The sequence below is a fragment of the Lissotriton vulgaris genome, chromosome 4_1 (genome assembly GCF_964263255.1).
Source record: "Lissotriton vulgaris chromosome 4_1, aLisVul1.2, whole genome shotgun sequence".
Classification (NCBI taxonomy): Eukaryota; Metazoa; Chordata; class Amphibia; order Caudata; family Salamandridae; genus Lissotriton; species Lissotriton vulgaris.
The window spans coordinates 744,710,915-744,729,995 of record NC_141691.1 but is presented as its reverse complement, the minus strand read 5'-3'; the positions used below and the strand labels follow the sequence as shown (position 1 = coordinate 744,729,995).

The 19,081-nt window shown below is 47.9% G+C and overlaps 1 protein-coding gene across 4 annotated transcripts in view; it reads left to right on the top strand.

Annotated features, from left to right (window-relative positions):
* PRP4K (pre-mRNA processing factor kinase PRP4K) overlaps nucleotides 1-19,081 on the top strand; it is a 390,098-nt gene that overhangs the window by 89,260 nt on the left and 281,757 nt on the right. For all 4 annotated transcript variants that reach the window (XR_015309884.1, XR_015309883.1, XR_015309882.1 and 1 more), the window contains exons 3-4: nucleotides 7,316-7,483; nucleotides 8,479-8,634. Coding sequence is in view for 1 of the 4 variants with exons in the window: in XM_086965045.1 (XP_086821171.1) it covers nucleotides 7,316-7,483; nucleotides 8,479-8,634 (324 nt within the window). In the remaining 3 variants the exon portion in view is untranslated. The remainder of the gene's footprint in view (nucleotides 1-7,315; nucleotides 7,484-8,478; nucleotides 8,635-19,081) is intronic.

The following is a 19,081-nucleotide window of genomic DNA, read 5'->3' as shown; positions in this document are numbered from 1 at the left end:
AGGACCGGGGGAGGTTTAAAACGATGTGATTTCTATCGTTTATGCGGCCAGTCTTATATAAGTAAATGTTCCAGGGAAGATAAGTGGTTAGTGTCCATATTCCTGGAGTTAACTTGGCCAAAAGTGAGAGCGTCGACGTTTCGACCCAGGTTGCGCTCCAGTTGGTAGTCGCGGCGGGTCTTTATCAAGACAGGGGGGGGGGCTGGAAACAAAGGAACAGGTATCAGAGAGATGCTTGTACAAAACGTCAAAAAATGACGAGAGTCGCTCAAGGTTACTTACAAAGGGATCGGTCAGAAGGTGATTTCTTCCAGAGGGTAGCCCGTTGGTCAACCTAAAAGAATTTTAAAAGGCTTGTTTTAGGATCATGTGATGTCCGATCCCAACAAACAAAATTAGGTCAATATAGTGCCTAGGTGACAAGCGTTAACCTAAGGACGTGCCTAAGTGATCCTTCAAAACCGCCGAATTTTCCGAACAATTGGATTGCAGACGGAGTCCTATAACATTGGATGTGGCTCGGTATCCAGTAAAGTGGGCTTACCCTTGATATAGTAACATCAGCGATCAAAACTCCGCGATGTAGCCAAAGGCGATCTGGATCTGAACGCCAACCGAGCTGTACGTGGGAAAAGCTCGTACTGAGGAGCTAGAACTGGATAGAATAGTCGAGACCTAAAAAGGAAGGGAGCAGGGCAGATGGGTCTGACTGTCTTTAGATTGTAAATCTTTCATTCAACGAGTTTCAACCTCTTTTCGAATCACATTTGATTTGAGGTTTGCCAAGCGGTCGTACTGCTCGCTCCTCTTCTGACATTTGTCCAGCAAAGTATATGCAGAAAATGATTGTGTTATTTTGCAGAGTACTGTCACACTTTTTTTAGTTTTGAAAACAGGTAATGCTCCACAAGCTTGGAAGAATTTTGGGAGTGAACCACTACTTTAAAACTTTCCCTGGACCCAACTGGCTTGAGCAATTTCTGTCCTATCCCATATCACTCCTTCCTTATATGTCCAAGTGTGGGAGAAGCTACTTTTTTCCAGTTATTCAACTTTCTGGAGTCTCAAATTAATCTTGATTGCATCAGGTGAGGTTTCGCCATGGTAAAAGTACTGAACTAGTTGTTGTATTGGTCCTAAATGACATTTGCACTCTATGGATGCAGAGAGTCCAGGGACCCTATTGCTCCTGGATCTCTCAGCAGCCTTTGACACTGTTGCCCATGGGGTGCTTTATTTCAATACTTAAATACATTGGTTTAAATAGTGTGGTACTGATGTGGTTTATCAAATTATTGACCAATCGTTACCAAAATGTTCCAGTTCCAACTTTTGTCTCAGAATCTAAAACCACCAACTGTGAAGTTCCCGGGTTCCCATGGAATCCGTTCTATAACCATCACTCTAATTTCTATGAGACCCTAGCTAAACCACCTCAGTTGGGTATGAGATGTTATGTGTATGCAGATGGTACGCAGCTCCTTTCCAGACTCTCTCCCTCATGACAATCTGTGCTGTACCCGAGGGTCCTGTTGTCAGATAGTCCCAATGCTGCAAAACAGCAACATTTAATCTGGAGTAAAACACAGACGCTTTTAACATCACCAGCGGTCACCGCTGGTCTGAGCATGACCTTTCTAGGATTGTCACTCTGTACCTCCCCCCCACCACCCCCCAACCCCACCCCCACCCCCCCTCCCCCTCTAGCCAAAGAACAGAACCTGGGCATCTATATTGCCTCAAACCTTACTCCTGATCCCATATGTCTCAAATAGCATAGACCTGCTTATTCGAAAATGAAATTCTAATCCAAGTAGATTAATGCCATGTCTATGGGAATGCTGCTGCCAGACTTGACGTTTGGCCTAAGGAAGTGTGACTGCAATTCCCCTGGTCTGAGGAATTTAAGTCCATAGTGTAGAAGTGCGTTTACACAAAGAAGCTGGAATTGCTTGCAACTCAAAGTGTTTGTTTTAAACCTTCTCGTAAAGAACATGCCTTCTTCGCCTTCCACGAGTTTGCGCAGTCACGTACGGTGATGAAGCAGAAGCATTTTCCTCTGCAGCAGCTGGGATCTGAGTTTCCCTTCCACTATCGCTGCGCGCAATTTACAATGGCGCTCAAAACCTATCACTTTAACCGTTGGCTAAGGCCTGGTCTGAAGCCTGGAGTAGCCGCAGGTAGGAAGAAGGGAACTGCGGTAGACAGGAAGTAATGAGCTGGATAAGATCATAGGGGCAGATAGGGGGGAAGATAGGAGGGAGGAGGTCGCGACAAATAGAATGGGTAAGGGTCAAATTGGTAACTGGGTAGAGAGGGGGCCAGGGCAGATAGCACGGAAGTGAAGCAGAACTGTGAACTGGGACCCCCGCGGTAGCTGGGGAACCCAGGAGTCAGGCAGCGATTGAAGTCTACGTGAAGCTGCAGCAATTGGGACGCATGCAGCTAGGACAGCTGGGGAGGTAGAAGCCAGGGAGCTGGGGCAGATAGGAGGACAGTGGGGCAAATATCAGGGAGCTGGGCGGACAGCAGGAGCTGGCAGGTAGGAAGCTTGGAGTTGGAGCAAACATGAGGGTGAGTGCAGGGTTCCCTGCAGCTGCAGATGGAAACTGTTCGCTGAAGAAGATAAGAAACAGGAAGTTGGGGTGAAGCAGTAGGCGAAGGTGGAACAGACAGAAGGTAGGGATACAGAAATGAAAACATGGAACTGGTGGAGGAGATAGGTGGGACTCTAAGGCAGCTGGAAAGCAGGGGCCTAGGAGAGGCTGGAGGGTGCCAGGGGAGGCAGGGTGGTTGGGGTAGATATGAGGCAGGGAACAGGGGTTTATAGATGGTTTGAGTCTGGGGAGACAGCCTGGATGCAGGGAAATAGAGCTGATGGGGCAAGTGTGAAGTAAGGCAGAGAGGAAGCATGAAGCAGTAGTAGAGGGGAGGCAGACCGCTGAGAGAGGAGACAGGGAGCTGGGGCAGACAAGAGTGGGTGTGCAGGGAGCCCGAGCAAACAGAAAGGGTGAAAGGGCAAGTAGGAGGAATGAGGCGGGAAGCTCGGGTAGAGAGGATGCAAGGAGCTGGGCAGAAAGGAGGGAGGTAGAGAAGACGAGAATCGTGAAGCTGGGCACACAGAAATCAGGAAGCTGGGGCAGATAGGATGAAAGGAGCCGGGGCAGAAAGGAAGAAAGGAGCCGGGGCAGAAAGGAAGAAAGGAGCCGGGGCAGATAGGAATAAAGGAGCCGGGGCAGATAGGAAGAAAGGAGCCGGGGCAGATAGGAAGAAGGGAGCCGGGGCAGATAGGAAGAAGGGAGCTGGGGCAGATAGGAAGAAAGGAGCCGGGGCAGATAGGAAGAAGAGAGCTGGGGCAGATAGGAAGAAGGGAGCTGGGGCAGATAGGAAGAAGGGAGCTGGGGCAAATAGGAAATGTGGATAAAAAGAAGGTTGTGAACTGGAGCACATAAGAGGCAGAGGCTGAATGGACTAAAAGGAGGCAGGGAAATGGGCAGATGGACGGAGTTGGGATGCAAGAAGACCGTCCTAGAAGCAAGGGAGGTTGGTCAAAGAGGAGGTAGGAATCAGAAGAACACAGCAGGCAGCGGAGGTACAGAGGAAACAAGGAGCTGGGGCAGGCAGGCAGGAGGGGGAGTGTAGTGAGTGTAGCAGACTGTGTCTCACTCACTAAGGTGCTTTAGGTGTTAGAAGGGGGGATTCCCTCCTCAAGCATACCTGGACATACAACATTTAAGACAGAGACATGACATATATAGAGCAAGTTTTAGCAAGTTGCACCAGTGAAATAAAGTACTGTAAAATTGCCGTTTATAAGTGCTGTGAGTAGGGGCTTACAAGCGGCAAAGGTGTAACAGTACTGGTGGTACTGTTAGTGGTGGTAATCGGTTTCTAAATGTCGTGGTGATGCTAGAAAACGAATAGCTCACACACATTATGTGGAGAAAAGGACGGAGGCGTAAGGGTAAGTAATCTCACGCTGACGATTGGCCTGCGGTACTTCCAGGAGTGGGTCGGCGAAGGAAATGACCCTGCAATATGAACGTGGACCACTGGTTTGAGAGGGACCTGTATGGGAAGAAACGCTTATCAGGGCGTAGTGTAGGTAGAGCAGTGTACTCACAGCAAGAGAGACTCGCCCGGTGGTGTGAGCTGTGCATGTGTGTGGCTGAGACAGCCGGGGATGTTCGCGCATAAAATAATGACGTTCAGATTGCCAGCACGCCATGACCTCTTGCCCCCGTTTTCCAATCTGAACGTCATTATTTTATTTTAATTTATTTTATTTTACTTGACTTTAACATCTTCAAGGCATTGGCAAATCCTTCCCTTGCTCATCCGACTCCCAATTTGAGCCATTCAGACATGAGCCCTAGCCTTATTTTCCTTTTCCAGCAAATCCCTGCTCTGCCAATAAGACACGCGGCTTAACCCCGCATGCACGGACATCCCCGGCTGTCTCAGCCACCCACAAGCGCAGCTCTCACGCCACCGGGCGAGTCTCTCCTCCATTGCTATTCCCACACAGGTGCAGGCAATTGAATCACTCATAAAAGCAGATCGCCACCTCCGAATAGGTCCCGGAGTACGAGGAAGGCGCACAGGTATCCCGCAGGTCCTGACCAAGACTGCTGTGAGTACGCTGCTCTACCTACACTACACCCTGGTAGGCGTTTCTTCCCATACAGGTCCCTCTCAAACCAGTGGTCCACGTTTATATTCCAGGGTCGTTTCCTTCGCCGACCCACTCCTGGAAGCACCGCAGGCCAATAGTCAGCGTGAGATTACTTACCCTTACGCCCCCGTCCTTTTCTCCACATAATGTGTGTGAGCTGTTCGTTTTCTAGCATCACCACGACATTTAGAAACCGATTACCACCAGTACTGTTACACCTTTGCCGCTTGTAAGCACCTACTCACAGCACTTATAAACTGCAATTTTACAGTACTTTATTTGACTTGTGCAACTTGCTAAAACTTTCTCTATATATGTCATGTCTCTCTCTTAAATGTTGTTTGTCCAGGTATGCTTGAGGAGGGAATCCCCTCCTCTAACACCTATAGCACCTTAGTGAGTGCGACACATAGTCTGCTACACTCACTTAATTTTGTAATTTTTAATTTGCACCTACAGTTATAAACGGTCCTGAGGAAAGCCAGATTTAAAGAAGGCACTGGGTGAAACATGTCGACCAACACCGGATGCAGGAGGTCGTAATTCGCCACCATCACATCCACCCTGCCTTGTTTTTAACCACTGACAGGAGCCCATTTATTAAAGTTTAATTTAGCCCTCAGGAACTGGGTCTCCTGCCAAGCTGTTTTAAATCTCACTTCACCATTCTCACTACGCTGCACTCTCAGTAAGATACCTGCTCGGCTGTAATCAGACGTCAAAGCACACCCGGGACAAATTAGATGTCACTGGGTGGGCCCGATGATGAAGAATGCCATCAACTAGGTTGGTGGGTGAGGGCTTCATGAAGACACCCAACCGGTGCCTCTGGACATGACTTTTCAGAGTCCCATACAAGTCAAACATAGCTAGTTCTTTTTGATACATATAAATACCCCTGGGGATTCGGACTAGCTATCTGGTCCTCTCTTTCTCTCTTGATATGCACTTTACTTTTAAACATATTCATCTAAAGCGCAGCATGCTGCCATTGCTACAAAAATAAGTACACTTTTTTGGCCTACAATTTATAGACTTTTGTTGCAATTAGTGTTGCAATAGTTAGCAATGCCAATAGCTCAAACTTAATTAATGCGAGACCTATTGCATTGCAAATGCTGGTTTTGATTTGTAGTATAGAAGTGGCGGCATAAGTATCTGCGGCCACTTCTGTAATTACAAAGTGTCCCAGAGATGCAGAAAGCAGACACAGATGCTCATTGTGCCCCTGGGACACTTGGGGCCTCATTACGTGTACGGTGATCCCAAGACCATCGTACCCGTGGTGACGGGCCGACCGACCCCTCCTCGTCAGTCTGACCGCCTGATTACAAGATTAATGGTCAGACTGCCACAAGCCCGACGCGAGATCACTGCCAGGATCCTGGATCCCGATGGGGCGGTGGTGGGGAATTCGGTGTTCAATGACGGCGGTGCTGTTCACAACCTGCCTTTCCACCGACCTTTTCATGATGGGGACCCCGCATGAAAAGGTCCTCGGAAAGGCAGGGAAGGGGCCTGAAACCGTGCCTCAGGGCGAATTTGTACGTTGGTGGTTGTGAATGGGGGCACATGTTGTGCTTCCCTCTGTTTGCACTGTTGTGCTTGCACTGTGCGCCATGGACTACATTGTACACAGTGCACCAACGTGCAAGTGGCTGCTTCAGGCTCTTTCTATCTTTGGCATCTCTAACGGTTTTTTCGTAACTCGGCGGTCGGTGTTCTCGTAACTCGGCAGTCGGTGTTCTCGTAACTCGGCAGTCGGTCTTATCGTAACTCGGCAGTCGGTGTTATCGTAACTCGGCGGTCGGTGTTATCGTAACTCGGCGGTCGGTGTTATCGTAACTCGGCAGTCGGTGTTCTCGTAACTCGGCGGTCGGTGTTCTCGTAACTCGGCAGTCAATGTTCTCCCTAGGGCCAAACTCAGAATCAGGCCCATATTGTGATCTGGGCCCATGTTTTCTGTTCCCCACAAAAGGAATTCAGAGCAGTGCTCCTGAATTGCATTTTTGTGTTTGTTGAGAAGATGTAGATGCAGATTGAGACATTTTTCACATTTTGTAAACGGTTTTCAATATTATTTTGACCTTGTAATTTATGCTTATGCATGTTTTGAGAGAGATGAACGAGGGAGAAACTATACTGAATTTGATCTTGTGTTTGAAATTGCATATTTCTTGGATCTCAACGATTGTTTTCACTAAGTGTTATTGTGTCAAAGGTAACACAACATACTCCTAACAAGAACGTTGTTTATAATTTTATCCTGCATTGTAAAATGCAGTACGTTATGGTGGTGTTTTGAGCAGAGGCCTAGGAAAGCCTGTGAACTTTGAATATCACTCATTATTTGGTAGGAAGCATAAGATGTTTCATTTTTGTTCGTATCTTTATTTTTAAAAACGTAATGATGGTTTATGTTTGAACATGTTTAAGGAATGTAGGCCGTGAGCCTTAAAATGGGATGTGATAATAAATATACTGCTATAATACCCTCAGTGAGCATGCTTTTGATTTGGAAAATGTTGACCATCTTAAAGTGGCACTTAAATTGGTAGATTCTATGCCCTGGGGAATTTGCAATGATTGTAACTTCCCGTTTTTCTTTCCCACCTCATTTTTCTTTTTTTCCTTTCCTAGAATAAGAGCTCGAGATGATTTACTCACGCGGCATGAAAGAACAAAAGACTCTAGCCCACCAAGGTGGTCCCCCTCCAGGAGGCGACTTAGCAGGTCACCCATCCGGCGGAGATCTCGATCTCCACTAAGACGAAGCAGGTCTCCGAGAAGGTGGTCACCTATTAGGAGGTAAACATGTAGAAAAATTATTTTTCCATGCAATATGGACTTGTAGTAAGTACATTATTTATACTTGCTCTGACATGGTGAGCAAACCGAAAGAGTTCTATTTCCCTAGTCACGGAATAGGAGTAGATAGTGTTGGGAAATTATTTTTTTGTTCCCTTCTGCGAGGCCTATGGAGAACTACTGGACTTAGTTTCTGTGTATAAATTTGATTAAGGCATATATTTTGGGGTTTAGATTTGCTGTTTAATGTACATATACCTATACAATATATGATATTTAGCAAAAATACAACTTACTTTGCTTAACAGCCAGCTGATATTCTGTGTTGTAAAGCTCTGATGACGTTGCAGTCAACCGCTTGCACAGGATATGCCTGTCTTGATTATTTTGTTTCCTTAATCAATTCCCCATGCCTAATGATGGCGTGGTAACCAAATTAAGCTTAACGTTGTAAGACATGTAGCCTTAAATTCTATTTCCAGCCAGTAGGTGGAGTCTCTCCTAGTGAGATTTTAGAACATGTAGCCACTCCATCGCTTTTCATGACATGTTTTGGAGCCCAAGGATGGATTTTTTTTTTCAGCAACATTTTGAGAGAAATTTTTTTTACAGCATCACTAATGACACTACAGATATTGATGAAAATGAGGTGATTAACATACTTTAAACTAACAGTGGTGTACAATACAGTGCTGTCCGAAAACATAAAAGTCTAGGCAACCAGTTTTCCCATAGGATCTGTGTTCAGTGGCTCTATTGTCTTTATTAGTATTACTGGAACATTACTGATTTACCATTTATAATCTACTCTAAATGACTAGTTACCCAAATCGACATCGCTTATCCATATTGTAGCTTTGTCATTAATAGCTCTGGCTCATTAAATTATGTATTTTTTCAAAGTATATTTTTAGCCCAATTATTGTATTTAGTCTTCAGTTCATAGTTTCAAAATGTATTTTAAATATGTAAGCCATTTCTATCTTTGTCGCCAGGGACCGACTTCGGAGAAGTAGATCTCGGGCAAGGCGAAGGTCGAGGTCACGAGGTGGCCGTGGACGCAGGCGTAGTAGAGGAAGAGACAAAGAGGATAAATTCAAAGGAAGTCTTTCCGAAGGGATGAAGTTTGAGCAGGAGTCTTCTGATGACAAGTAAGCAGAAGTGTGTCCTATTTGTGCTCTGATAAGTATCTGTCTGTTGCATGTAATTCTTCTGTGCAGCAGCATGTGCGTGATAACATTGCTTCATTGCTTTTAAGAAAGGACCAAATGGCTTCTAAAACATTGTTTTATGACTCCTAATTCTATTGTTTTGATGGGAACTAAGCCTGTCACATGTTTGCAGGACTGTGGCCTATTTAGAACTTGAAATGAACTATTTACTCTTGCATTTCTTTTTCCCTTACCTGTAGGAAAGTGCCCTTTTTGACATGGTCACCCCTACCCTTTTGCCTGGCATTTGATGTGATTTCGACTGGAGGTTCACTGGGTTCCTGCTAACCAGGTTTCCAGAGCCAGTACTCTTTCCCAAACTGCAGTTATGCCCCCAATCAGCAATATCTTTAGCACCCCCTGTGAGTCTCTAGTAAATGGTTCCTCTGGTTCCTTGGGCAAGGAGGCTAAAAAGAGTTCTTAAAGGCAGCAGGACAAATTGTGCCACCCTAAAGGACCCCTCCGCAAACACATACAGACTGCTACTGCAGGCTGCATGTCTTGGTGCAGACAAAAGTGAAAACACGACATGGCACACATCCCTGATTGTCATGCCCACAGACACTGCATGCAGTATAGGTAAGTCACCCCAACAGCAAACCTTACAGCCCTAAGGCAGGATGCACCATACTACATGTGAGGACATATCTGCCGGCGCAGATATGGCCCTGTGCTGGTCAGCTCTATTGCTGCCAGTTCAAATGAACTGGGAAGCCATATGAAGTACATTTATTTGACACTGGTGAAAAAGAGTACCCCAGCTACATGGTAACTTCAGTAAAAATAGGGATGTTTGGTATCAAACATCTCGTATTAATAAAACCCACACTGGTGCCGGTGTTGGATCTAATAATACATGCACACATATGTCACCCTAGAGGTGCCCCTGAATACCTTCCAGCTACTGGTGTGCCGACTGACTGTTTTTCACCAGCCTGCCTCCAGAGACGCTTTTCTGACCCCAAGGATGAGGGCCTTTGCTCTCAGGAGGTTAGAAACAAAGCCTGCTCTGGCAGAGGGTGTTTACACTTACTCACCTGGATGACCTGCAGATTAGCAATCCAAGGCAGGGGAGCTTCAAAGAGCTGACCCCCTTTGGTATGGAAATCTGGCTTCCCTGCAGGAGAAGAAGCTGACCTCCTTTGTTCAGAGCCCTTTCGCACTTGAACAGGCAGGAGAATTAGCTAGCCAGATAGGCGTGTTCATTCTCAGGCTACTACCAACCCTAAGGCGGGCTACCTGAAGTGGAGGGAAATTTTCAAAGTTAGCCATCTTGGTGATGGTAAATTTAGGAACTCTAGAGCATGTTTGTGCACACTTCCTACAGGAAGTGGTCCTATAGGGGGTGTAGTGACCCCAGCCGTAGGTAACCATTGGTTTTGCAGCGTCAATCTTTCTGGATTCACTATGCTGTGCATTATTCCGCGATCTGGTGGTTGGGTCCGGATTCGTTGTCTTTTTTTCTCTTTTTTTTCCTTCTTTTTTTGTAGCCCAGGTGGGCGTCGACGTCCCACCATTTGGTGCACCTTCGTGACGTCGGCACGCTTCCTGCGGAAGCTCCCACCCTTGGGCGCCATCTTCAGATTCTTTTTTCCGCCGTTGGGTCTGGATCGTCGCATGAAGCTCCGGAGAAGTTTCAGGAGAAAAGAAGGAAATACACCAAGTTTTTGAGGGAAAAGGACCAAGGAAAGTCGGAGAAGAAGACCTCCTAGAGCCAGAACGAAGAAAGAGGAGAAAACCTCGTGATATTCGACGGCCAAGGAGAAAGCGCGCGCAGGGGGCCCCCTGAGCGAGCACATGGACAACACTCCATTCAAGTTCTGCCGTAATTGCCACCACAAGTACGCGCAGAAGGACCAGCATCCGGTCTGCAACCTCTGCCTGCCGATCGACCACTCCAGCGAGGATTGCAACGCCTGTTCAATCTTCACGCCGAAGACTTTGAGAGTTCGAGAGAGACAGAGGGTGGCCCACCACACGATGCAAGGGAAAGGGACCACGCCGACCCTCTACCAGCTGGGTGCCTCCTCCGACGAAGAGGAGAACATCGCCGAGGGACCAGATGACTTCACGGTCGCAGAGACCGATGTGAGACCTTCAAAAGAGGTAGGAGAGTCTATGACCCCGAAAACCCAGACAGAGCCTAGAAAGCCTGAGGGAGAACCCCGAAAAACAGAGGCTAAGTCCTCGAAAGGAGCGCCGGCGACGAAAGTTTCGACGTCCGAAGCTGCATCCTCCGAAAGGCCCAGTGGATCCTTCGAAAAGGACTCCCAGATGGCAAAGACCAGCGAAAAGCAAAGGTCGTCGAAGCAGACCCTCGAGAAGGGACCCTCGAGCGAGAAGACGCTCAGAATGGCCTCGACGTCGAAGGTACAGTCGAAAAGACCAGCCAAAAAGCTCGACGTCGAGCATGCGGCAGAGATGGAGAAAAAGAGAAGAAGGCTCGAGGCCGAAATGGAGAGTATGCTCCAGAGGAAGAGAGACTTCGACGAGAAAATGAAGAACTACTTGATTCCCTCGAAGACCGCTGCGGCCGCCGAAGAGGTAGAGGTGCAGGAGGATTTCGAGGCCGAGGATCCGCAGAAAACTCCAAACCCCACAGATGAGGGAGAAGAGGAGGACTTCTACCGCTCGGAAGGAGATTACCTCCGCGAGAGCGACTACTCAGAATCCTCGGCGTCGCTAGAGGAAGAATGGCAGGATCTCGAGGCCGATAACCCCGAGGAACCTGTATAGACATACCCTTCGAGGCCTTCGCCGCCAGACGACATCGGGGCTTACTATGAGGTCGTCAAGAAGGCTACAACAGTCTACAATGTGAAGTTGGAGGAGGAACAGACAAAGGCAGACTTCCTGCTAGAAACTTTGCTCCCCTCACAGACGAAAAGCAGTTTCCTGCCCATGCTGAAGAGCGTCATGGCCCAAGAGACTGAAGCCTTCAAGGAACCGGCTACATGCAGGTCAGTGACCCCGAGGACGGAGAAGAAATACAAGTTCTCCTCCGAGGAGCCCCCTTATATCCAGGGCACCGTGGCAGCTGATTCTATAATCGCGGCAACGGCCAGGAGAAGGGCCAGCGTGCCAACCACATCTGGGCCACCACCTGATAAGGAAAGCAGGAGGATGGACCTCACTGGAAGAAAAATAGAAAGAAATGCTGCTATGCATTGGAGGATGGCGAACTCCAATGCACTCCTGAATAGACACCAATATCAGCACTGGGATGAGATGAGCCAGTTGCTGAAACACATGCCTGAGGAGTACAGGCAGAGGGCAGCCCACCTCGTGGAGGGGGGAAAGGACATAGCGAACGCATGCCTGAAGACAGCCCTAGATGGGGCAGAAACATCAAGCAGGCTGATGGCCATAGGTATCACTGAGAGAAGGCAGGCCTGGCTCAGAATATCAGGCTTCAAGGCAGAAGTGCAGAACAACATCCTGAACACCCCCTTCAACGGGGAGACGCTGTTCGGAGCATCAGTGGATGACAAACTGGCTCAGCTGAAGAAAGACAATGAGACAGCCAAATCGATGGGAGCCCTACAATTCAGGGGGATGCGGAGAGGCACCCCCACAAGGAGACCAAATGGTAGAGGTGGAAACCAGCAATCACATTCGCAACAGTCGCACCAACAGAGTGACAACCAATGGCACCAGGGTCAACAGAGGCAGAATTGGAACTCCCAGAATAGGGGCCAGTCCTTTCGAGGGAGAGGAAACGGACGGGGCCAGAGACGGAGAGGTGGTGATCAACCCCCCCCAAAAGTGACTCCATGAGGAAGGAGGCGCTCACCCACCCAAAGCCTCCGGGGGGAGAGCACCAACAGCTAAGGAGAGGCTCACACGGACACGACTCAAGAGAACACACAACACCAGTAGGGGGAAGGTTGAGATTTTTTCTACACGAGTGGAGAAAAATAACCACAGACAAGTGGATACTAAACATTATACAGCACGGATACTGCATAGAGTTGGAAAGATATCCACCAAGCAGAAAGCCAAAGAGAAGGAGTCACAAGGGCAAAGAACTGCAGTTGCTCCAAGCGGAAACTCAAGAACTGCTCCTCAAAGAGGCCATAGAACCAGTCCCGCACAGAGAACGGAACAAGGGGGTGTACTCAAACTACTTCCTAGTACCAAAGGTGGACGAAAGCTTAAGACCCATCCTGGACCTACGGTTCCTGAACACCTACGTAAAAACTCAAAAGTTCAAGATGACTTCACTGCAAGAGGTCATCCCACAAATAAGGGCCGGGGACTACTTGTCCACCATAGACCTAAAAGACGCATACCTGCACATCCCCATGAACAGGAAACACAAACACATGTTAAGATTCAAGGTGAACGAAGACCACTACCGGTTCACAACCCTGGCTTTCGGACTCAAGTCAGCGCCAAGGGTCTTTACCAAATGCCTCGCGGCGGTGGCCGCACACCTACGAAGGGAGGGTATACATGTGTACCCCTAACTGGACGACTGGCTCGTGAAAGCAAGCTCTTACACGAGGTGCAAAGTTCACGCAGAACAAGTCACAAGAACGCTCACGAACCTGGGCTTCTCCATCCACTGGAGAAAGTGCTCCATGGACCCAGAACAAGTGAAAATCTTCCTGGGGGCCCTGATCAACACGGTCGAATGCAGAGTAACACCCAGCGAGAAGAGAACACTCAGCCTGCTGAGGGAGAAACGTCACTACCAGAGGGGGCAAGTTCTGACAGTGAGGACGGTGAGCAAGATCTTGGGGATGATGGCGTCATGCATCCACCTGGTCCCCAATGTTCGTCTAAAGATGAGACCACTACAGGAGTGGCTGCAACAGCAATGGTCACAAGCAGAAGGGAGTTGGGGAGATCTAGTGGTTGTTACGCACAATGTGCAGGAGGAGATTAAATGGTGGCGAAGGAGAATATAACGATGGGGAAACCTCTAACGCCACCGGACCCAACTGTGACCATCACCACAGACTCATCCCAGAAAGGATGGGGTCCACACATGAACAGGCTCAGAGTGAGGGGTCTGTGGAGCCCAGGAGATGCAGTCAAGCACATCACCTACCTGGAACTGAAAACAGTGTTGCTGGCCCTCAAGGCCTTCCAAAAACACCTTTACAACAAAAGGGTGATGATACAGACAGACAAAACCACAACAATGTTTTACATCAACAAGCAAGGGGGGACTCAGTCATTCCCCCTGTCGAGCTTGGCTCAAGAAATATGGAGATGGGCGATCCCACTCAGGATAGACCTGCTTGCCATACACCTGCCAGGGAAGGACAATGTGGAGGCGGATTGGCTCAGCAGGCAAGCGTTGGTGTCCCACGAATGGGAGCTGAACAGCCAAGAGACAGAGAAACTGTTCAGGAGGTGGGGCACACCAACAATAGACCTGTTTGCAACACGCCAGAATGCAAAATGCCAACACTTTGCATTGAGGGAACAGGAACCGATGTCCCATGGGAATGCCCTATGGATAAGCTGGTCAAAGAAATTTGCCTACACTTTTCCACCGACGCCACTGATCCCCAGAGTCCTGAACAAGTGCAGGACGAGCAACATGACTCTCATCCTGGTGGCTCCCCAATGGGCGAGGTAGACATGGTACTCTCAGATTATGGAGATGTCGCAGGGCAAAGCACACAAGTTCCCAAAAAGAAGAGATCTTCTCTCCATGGAAGGGGGACAAGTTCTACACCCAGAACCAGAAAGCCTCAGCCTGTCAGCGTGGCTCCTGAGGACTTAGAGTTTGCACATCTAAAACTACCAGAGAGCACACTTCGGGTGCTGAGAGAAGCCAGGAGACCCAGCACGCGGAAGTGCTATGGGGAAAAATGGAAGAGGTTCACACAGTGGTGCCATAGGAAGAACCTGCAGAGAAAACTGACGAGAGAGTCTACAGTACTTAGATACCTCACGCACCTGATCAAAGCTAAACTAAGCTCGTCCTCGCTTAGGGTTCACCTGGCAGCGATTGTGGCATACACAAGAGGAGAAACAGGGAGAAGTTTCTTCACTTCCAGAGTAGTTAAAAGGTTCTTGGAAGGAGCAAAGAGAATAGCGCCACCCAAGAGGATGCCGCCGCCGGCATGGAACTTAAACGTGGTACTGACAGAACTCATGAAGCCACCGTTTGAACCCATCCATAAAGCATCACTACAAATGCTGACAATGAAGACAGCCTTTCTAGTAGCAATAACATCGCTACGCAGAGTAAGCGAGCTACAAGCTTTGACGCTGCAAGAACCGTACATACAAATACACAGTGACAGGGTCGTGATGAGGACAGACCCGCATTTCATGCCCAAGGTAGTGTCTAAATTCCACATGAACCAGAGTATCCAGATACCTAGCTTCTTCCAGAAGCCCACGTCAAGCGCGGAGAGGGCGCTCCACACTCTGGACGCAAGGCGGGCAGTAATGCACTATATAGAAAGGACGAAAGAACACAGGAAGACGAAACAATTCTTTGTGTCCTTCGAAAGGAGTTTCCTGGGTAGACCAGTGACTAAGAACACCATAGCAAGATGGATTGCCAAGACAATACAACTCTGCCACAAGCAAGCTGGAGAGGAGCTCACTGAGGGGCCACAAGCCCACTCAACCAGAAAGAAAGGGGCAACGATCGCCTTCCTGGCAAACACGCCCATCCAAGACATATGCCTGGCGGCAACATGGGCTTCAGTGCACACTTTTACTAAACACTATTGCGTAGATGTGCAGATGAACAAGGAAGCACAAGTGGGCCAAAGAGTGCTTCAACATATCTTTAACAACCAACGCTCATCTTCCACCCAGCCGCCACATGAGTGACAAAACCGCTACGAAATCTATGCACAGCATAGTGAATCCAGAAAGATTCACGCTGCAAAACGAATAGTTTCTTACCTGTCGGTGTAGTTTTGCAGTTTGAAGATCTTTCTCGATTCACTAGCGAACCCACCCACCTCCGCCAGAAAGATAAGGCTGGAGAAGGTGGAAGGACATAGAGTAAGATAGGAACGTTTAACAAGACAATATACATGAAGAAGTTTACGTTGAAGGAAAGTTTAATACACATAGCCATGGATTCACCACAGAGACAGAGAAAAAAAGAATCCGAAGATGGCGCCCAAGGGTGGGAGCTTCCGCAGGAAGCGTGCCGACGTCACGAAGGTGCACCAAATGGTGGGTCGTCGACGCCCACGCCCACCTGGGCTACAAAAAAGACTACGAATCCGGACCCAACCACCAGATCGCGGAATAATGCACAGCATAGTGAATCCAGAAAGATCTTCAAGCTGCAAAACTACACCGACAGGTAAGAAACTATTCACTACTACCCTGCAACCCCCTAATGCCCCTAAATTCAGTTTTTAGGGGAGACCCTCACACCTGGAAATCAGATCCTGCCGACCTTAACAAAGAAGACGGACGTGAAGAGTCTCTAGTAGCCCCAGCAACTGACTTGGCGTCAACCCTGCCTGTCTACTGACTTCGACAATTGTGCCAAAGAGGTCTTGTCCTGTAGCTGCTGTGTCTCCAAAGCTGGGATAACTGCCTGCACCTCGCCCAAGAACCAGGAACTCCAGTTAAACAGCGACGCTGCTCCCATGCATCTTGCAGGTACCAAAGACTGAGCTGTGAGGCTCCAAGACCGCGAAAACCGGACTTGAGAAAGCACTACTGCACCCAAGCAGCCTAGCCCGAGCCGGAATCGGCAAACTGTGTCAACCTGGTCCCCAGACCCTCCAGACTCAAAGTCCACCTTGGATTTCCACGCTGTGGATTTCTCTAAGCTACCTGCTGCCTCTGTTTGCAGGCCCCCTCAACTGCTGCTGGTGACAAACACCCAACAACTAAGGACACCTCTGCACCCATCAGCAATGGAAAAAAGGACCAAAGGAGTCCCCGAGCAGCGTGAGGCCTGCTCCTTCTGTTGGTTCAGCTCGACTGGCCTCCCAGTCAAAGCCTGCAGCCTTTTTCCCCGAATAGCAATTCCATAAACTAACATTGGACGCCCAACGTTGTATTGCACCACTGCACCTGGTTGCCCTAATGTCGCTGGAGGTGACCTGCTGGTGCTACCTTGGACCTTGCCCCGTACTCTCCTTAAGTCCAGGAGATTGGTCTTGTAAGTCGCTATACTCTACCTGAATGCTGTACTTTTGTTTTTCCTCCCATAGGATAATATTACAGCTACTGTAGCTAAAGTGTTGACTTCTGAAAACGTAAAGTATTGCTCTTGCAAAATGTACTTACCTGATCGTATTGGCTCTGTTGCCTAAACATAAAGATTTTTTGGTCTCGACCTCTGATGTCGAGATCTATAGTAGTTGAAACAAACTCTTTGACCAAGCGGATTCCGAACAGATTACATGCAGTTCATGTGACCTAGTCTTGTGAGAAGCGCGTCCACGTCAAACCCACAAGCCTCGCAGCACCAGACTTCAATGGAATGGCTCCCAATCTGCTCCCCCGCTATGAGACTTCAAAGCAATGCGCTGCTCTGAAGTGATAGTTTTCACGCGCTCTGCTCTCCCGCCGCTCGCCATATGCTCGCTCCCTCCCACTCGCTCACTGCCCTGCTCCACCCCCCCACAGCAATGCCAAGAGCTTGTTTATGTTCTCAGGTTGCATTTACAATTTTTATACGTAGCGTGTCCATGCCGTGTTTACTTTCCAAGAGTCATGTTATTTTCCTTTCCCTTCATTAAGCTGTGGCGTACATTATTTCAAATACCGGTTTTTATGTTGTCATGCCCCATTTACTATTTATATACATAGTTCGCATCGCGCAAAACAGCGTTGTGGTAGCAGGTTCGAGCAGGCTGTTAGATCTGATGCCACTTTCACTTTGAGATGGCACAGTATGTTTGAATGCTTTTAAAGTCACACGCTCCAAAGATGCAATTAGTAAAGCCTATTTCTGTCGACATTCCAGTGTTTACGATCACCGTCCTCCAGCTAAAAGTATCACAGACTTTTGACAAAAAATTTCTCTCAAAAAGATCACAGTGTGCACTAATGAAATGCACCTCGAGAGTCACAGTTAGTTTTTTGTCCTCCATTTGCTTCAAGCACCTAAATCAAGTATTTCTTGTTCAAAAACGGCTAATAGGAACAATCCGTGCACCCTTTCCTATAAGGAAATAAATATGTCAAATATTCTCAGTTTCCCCACTCGCTCGCTCCCCCGACCCCACACCAAGCTCTTGAAGCGCGGCGCTCCGCAAAGGAAACTGTTTAAACTCTGAGGCTTGTCTTTAATCTGCATCCCGTCTATTCTTTCTCGGTGTTGCCGCCAGGTATTCTGACTTAAAACTGTCACTGATTTTAAGAAACATGGTCTCACAAGCAGACTTGTGAAATAAAGCTGCTTCTCAATTGAAGCCCTGCACATGGAGCAGATGCATGATAAGTGTAGAGCTAGATGCCCTCAACCACGCTCACTGGAGGTGTCAAAATAATGCGATAAGCCCTGAAAGCTAAAACTTTAACCCAATTCTATGTCTTACTTCAATAGCCAGCTCATACCCTGCGTGTTAGTCTATGTAAGATGGACTCATATTGACTGCTGTGTTTCGAGCGCACTGATTCTCAAACATCGCATCTACTTTTTACTCAGCAAAATACGCCTGCGTTATGTTTGAATGCTTTTAAAGTCGCACGCTCCAAAGACCCAATTAGTAAAGCCTAATTCTGTCGACATTCCAGTGTTTACGGTCACCATCCTCCAGCTAAAAGTATCACAGACTTTTGACAAAATATTTCTCTCAAAAAGATCACAGTGCACACTAATGAAATGCACTTCAAGAGTCACAGTTCGTTCTTTGTCCTCCATTTACTTCACCTAAATAAAGTATTTATTGTTCAAATACGGCTAAAATGAACAATCCGTGCACCCTTTCTTATAAGGAAATAAATATGTCAAATATTCTCAGTTTCCTCATTCCAGGCGATCACGTTATTCAATGCATCCTTTTTATTTTACCTCCCTGTGTAATGATGGCAATCCTCATGATGTCAAATTTTAAGTTTACTGGGATTATAACATGACTTTGATTTAATCCTAGGACCTCGAGTGCCGCAGAATTATTTAAAGTGGGTTGTGTTCATGAAACCTAATAGTATTTTGTTTATCTTCATGTTAAGAGTTTATAAAGTTTTTTTAGGTCTCGTTGGCTTCAACCAGTGCCCAACATCGTACCCCAGTTCTACTCCTCACACACTCTCTCACCCACTCACTCTCTCACACACTCTCTCACACACTCTCTCTCTCACACTCTCTCACACTCTCTCTCTCACACACTCTCTCACACACTCTCACACACTCTCACACACTCTCTCTCACGCTCTCTCTCTCACACTCTCTCTCTCTCTCTCTCTCACACACACTCTCTCACACACGCTC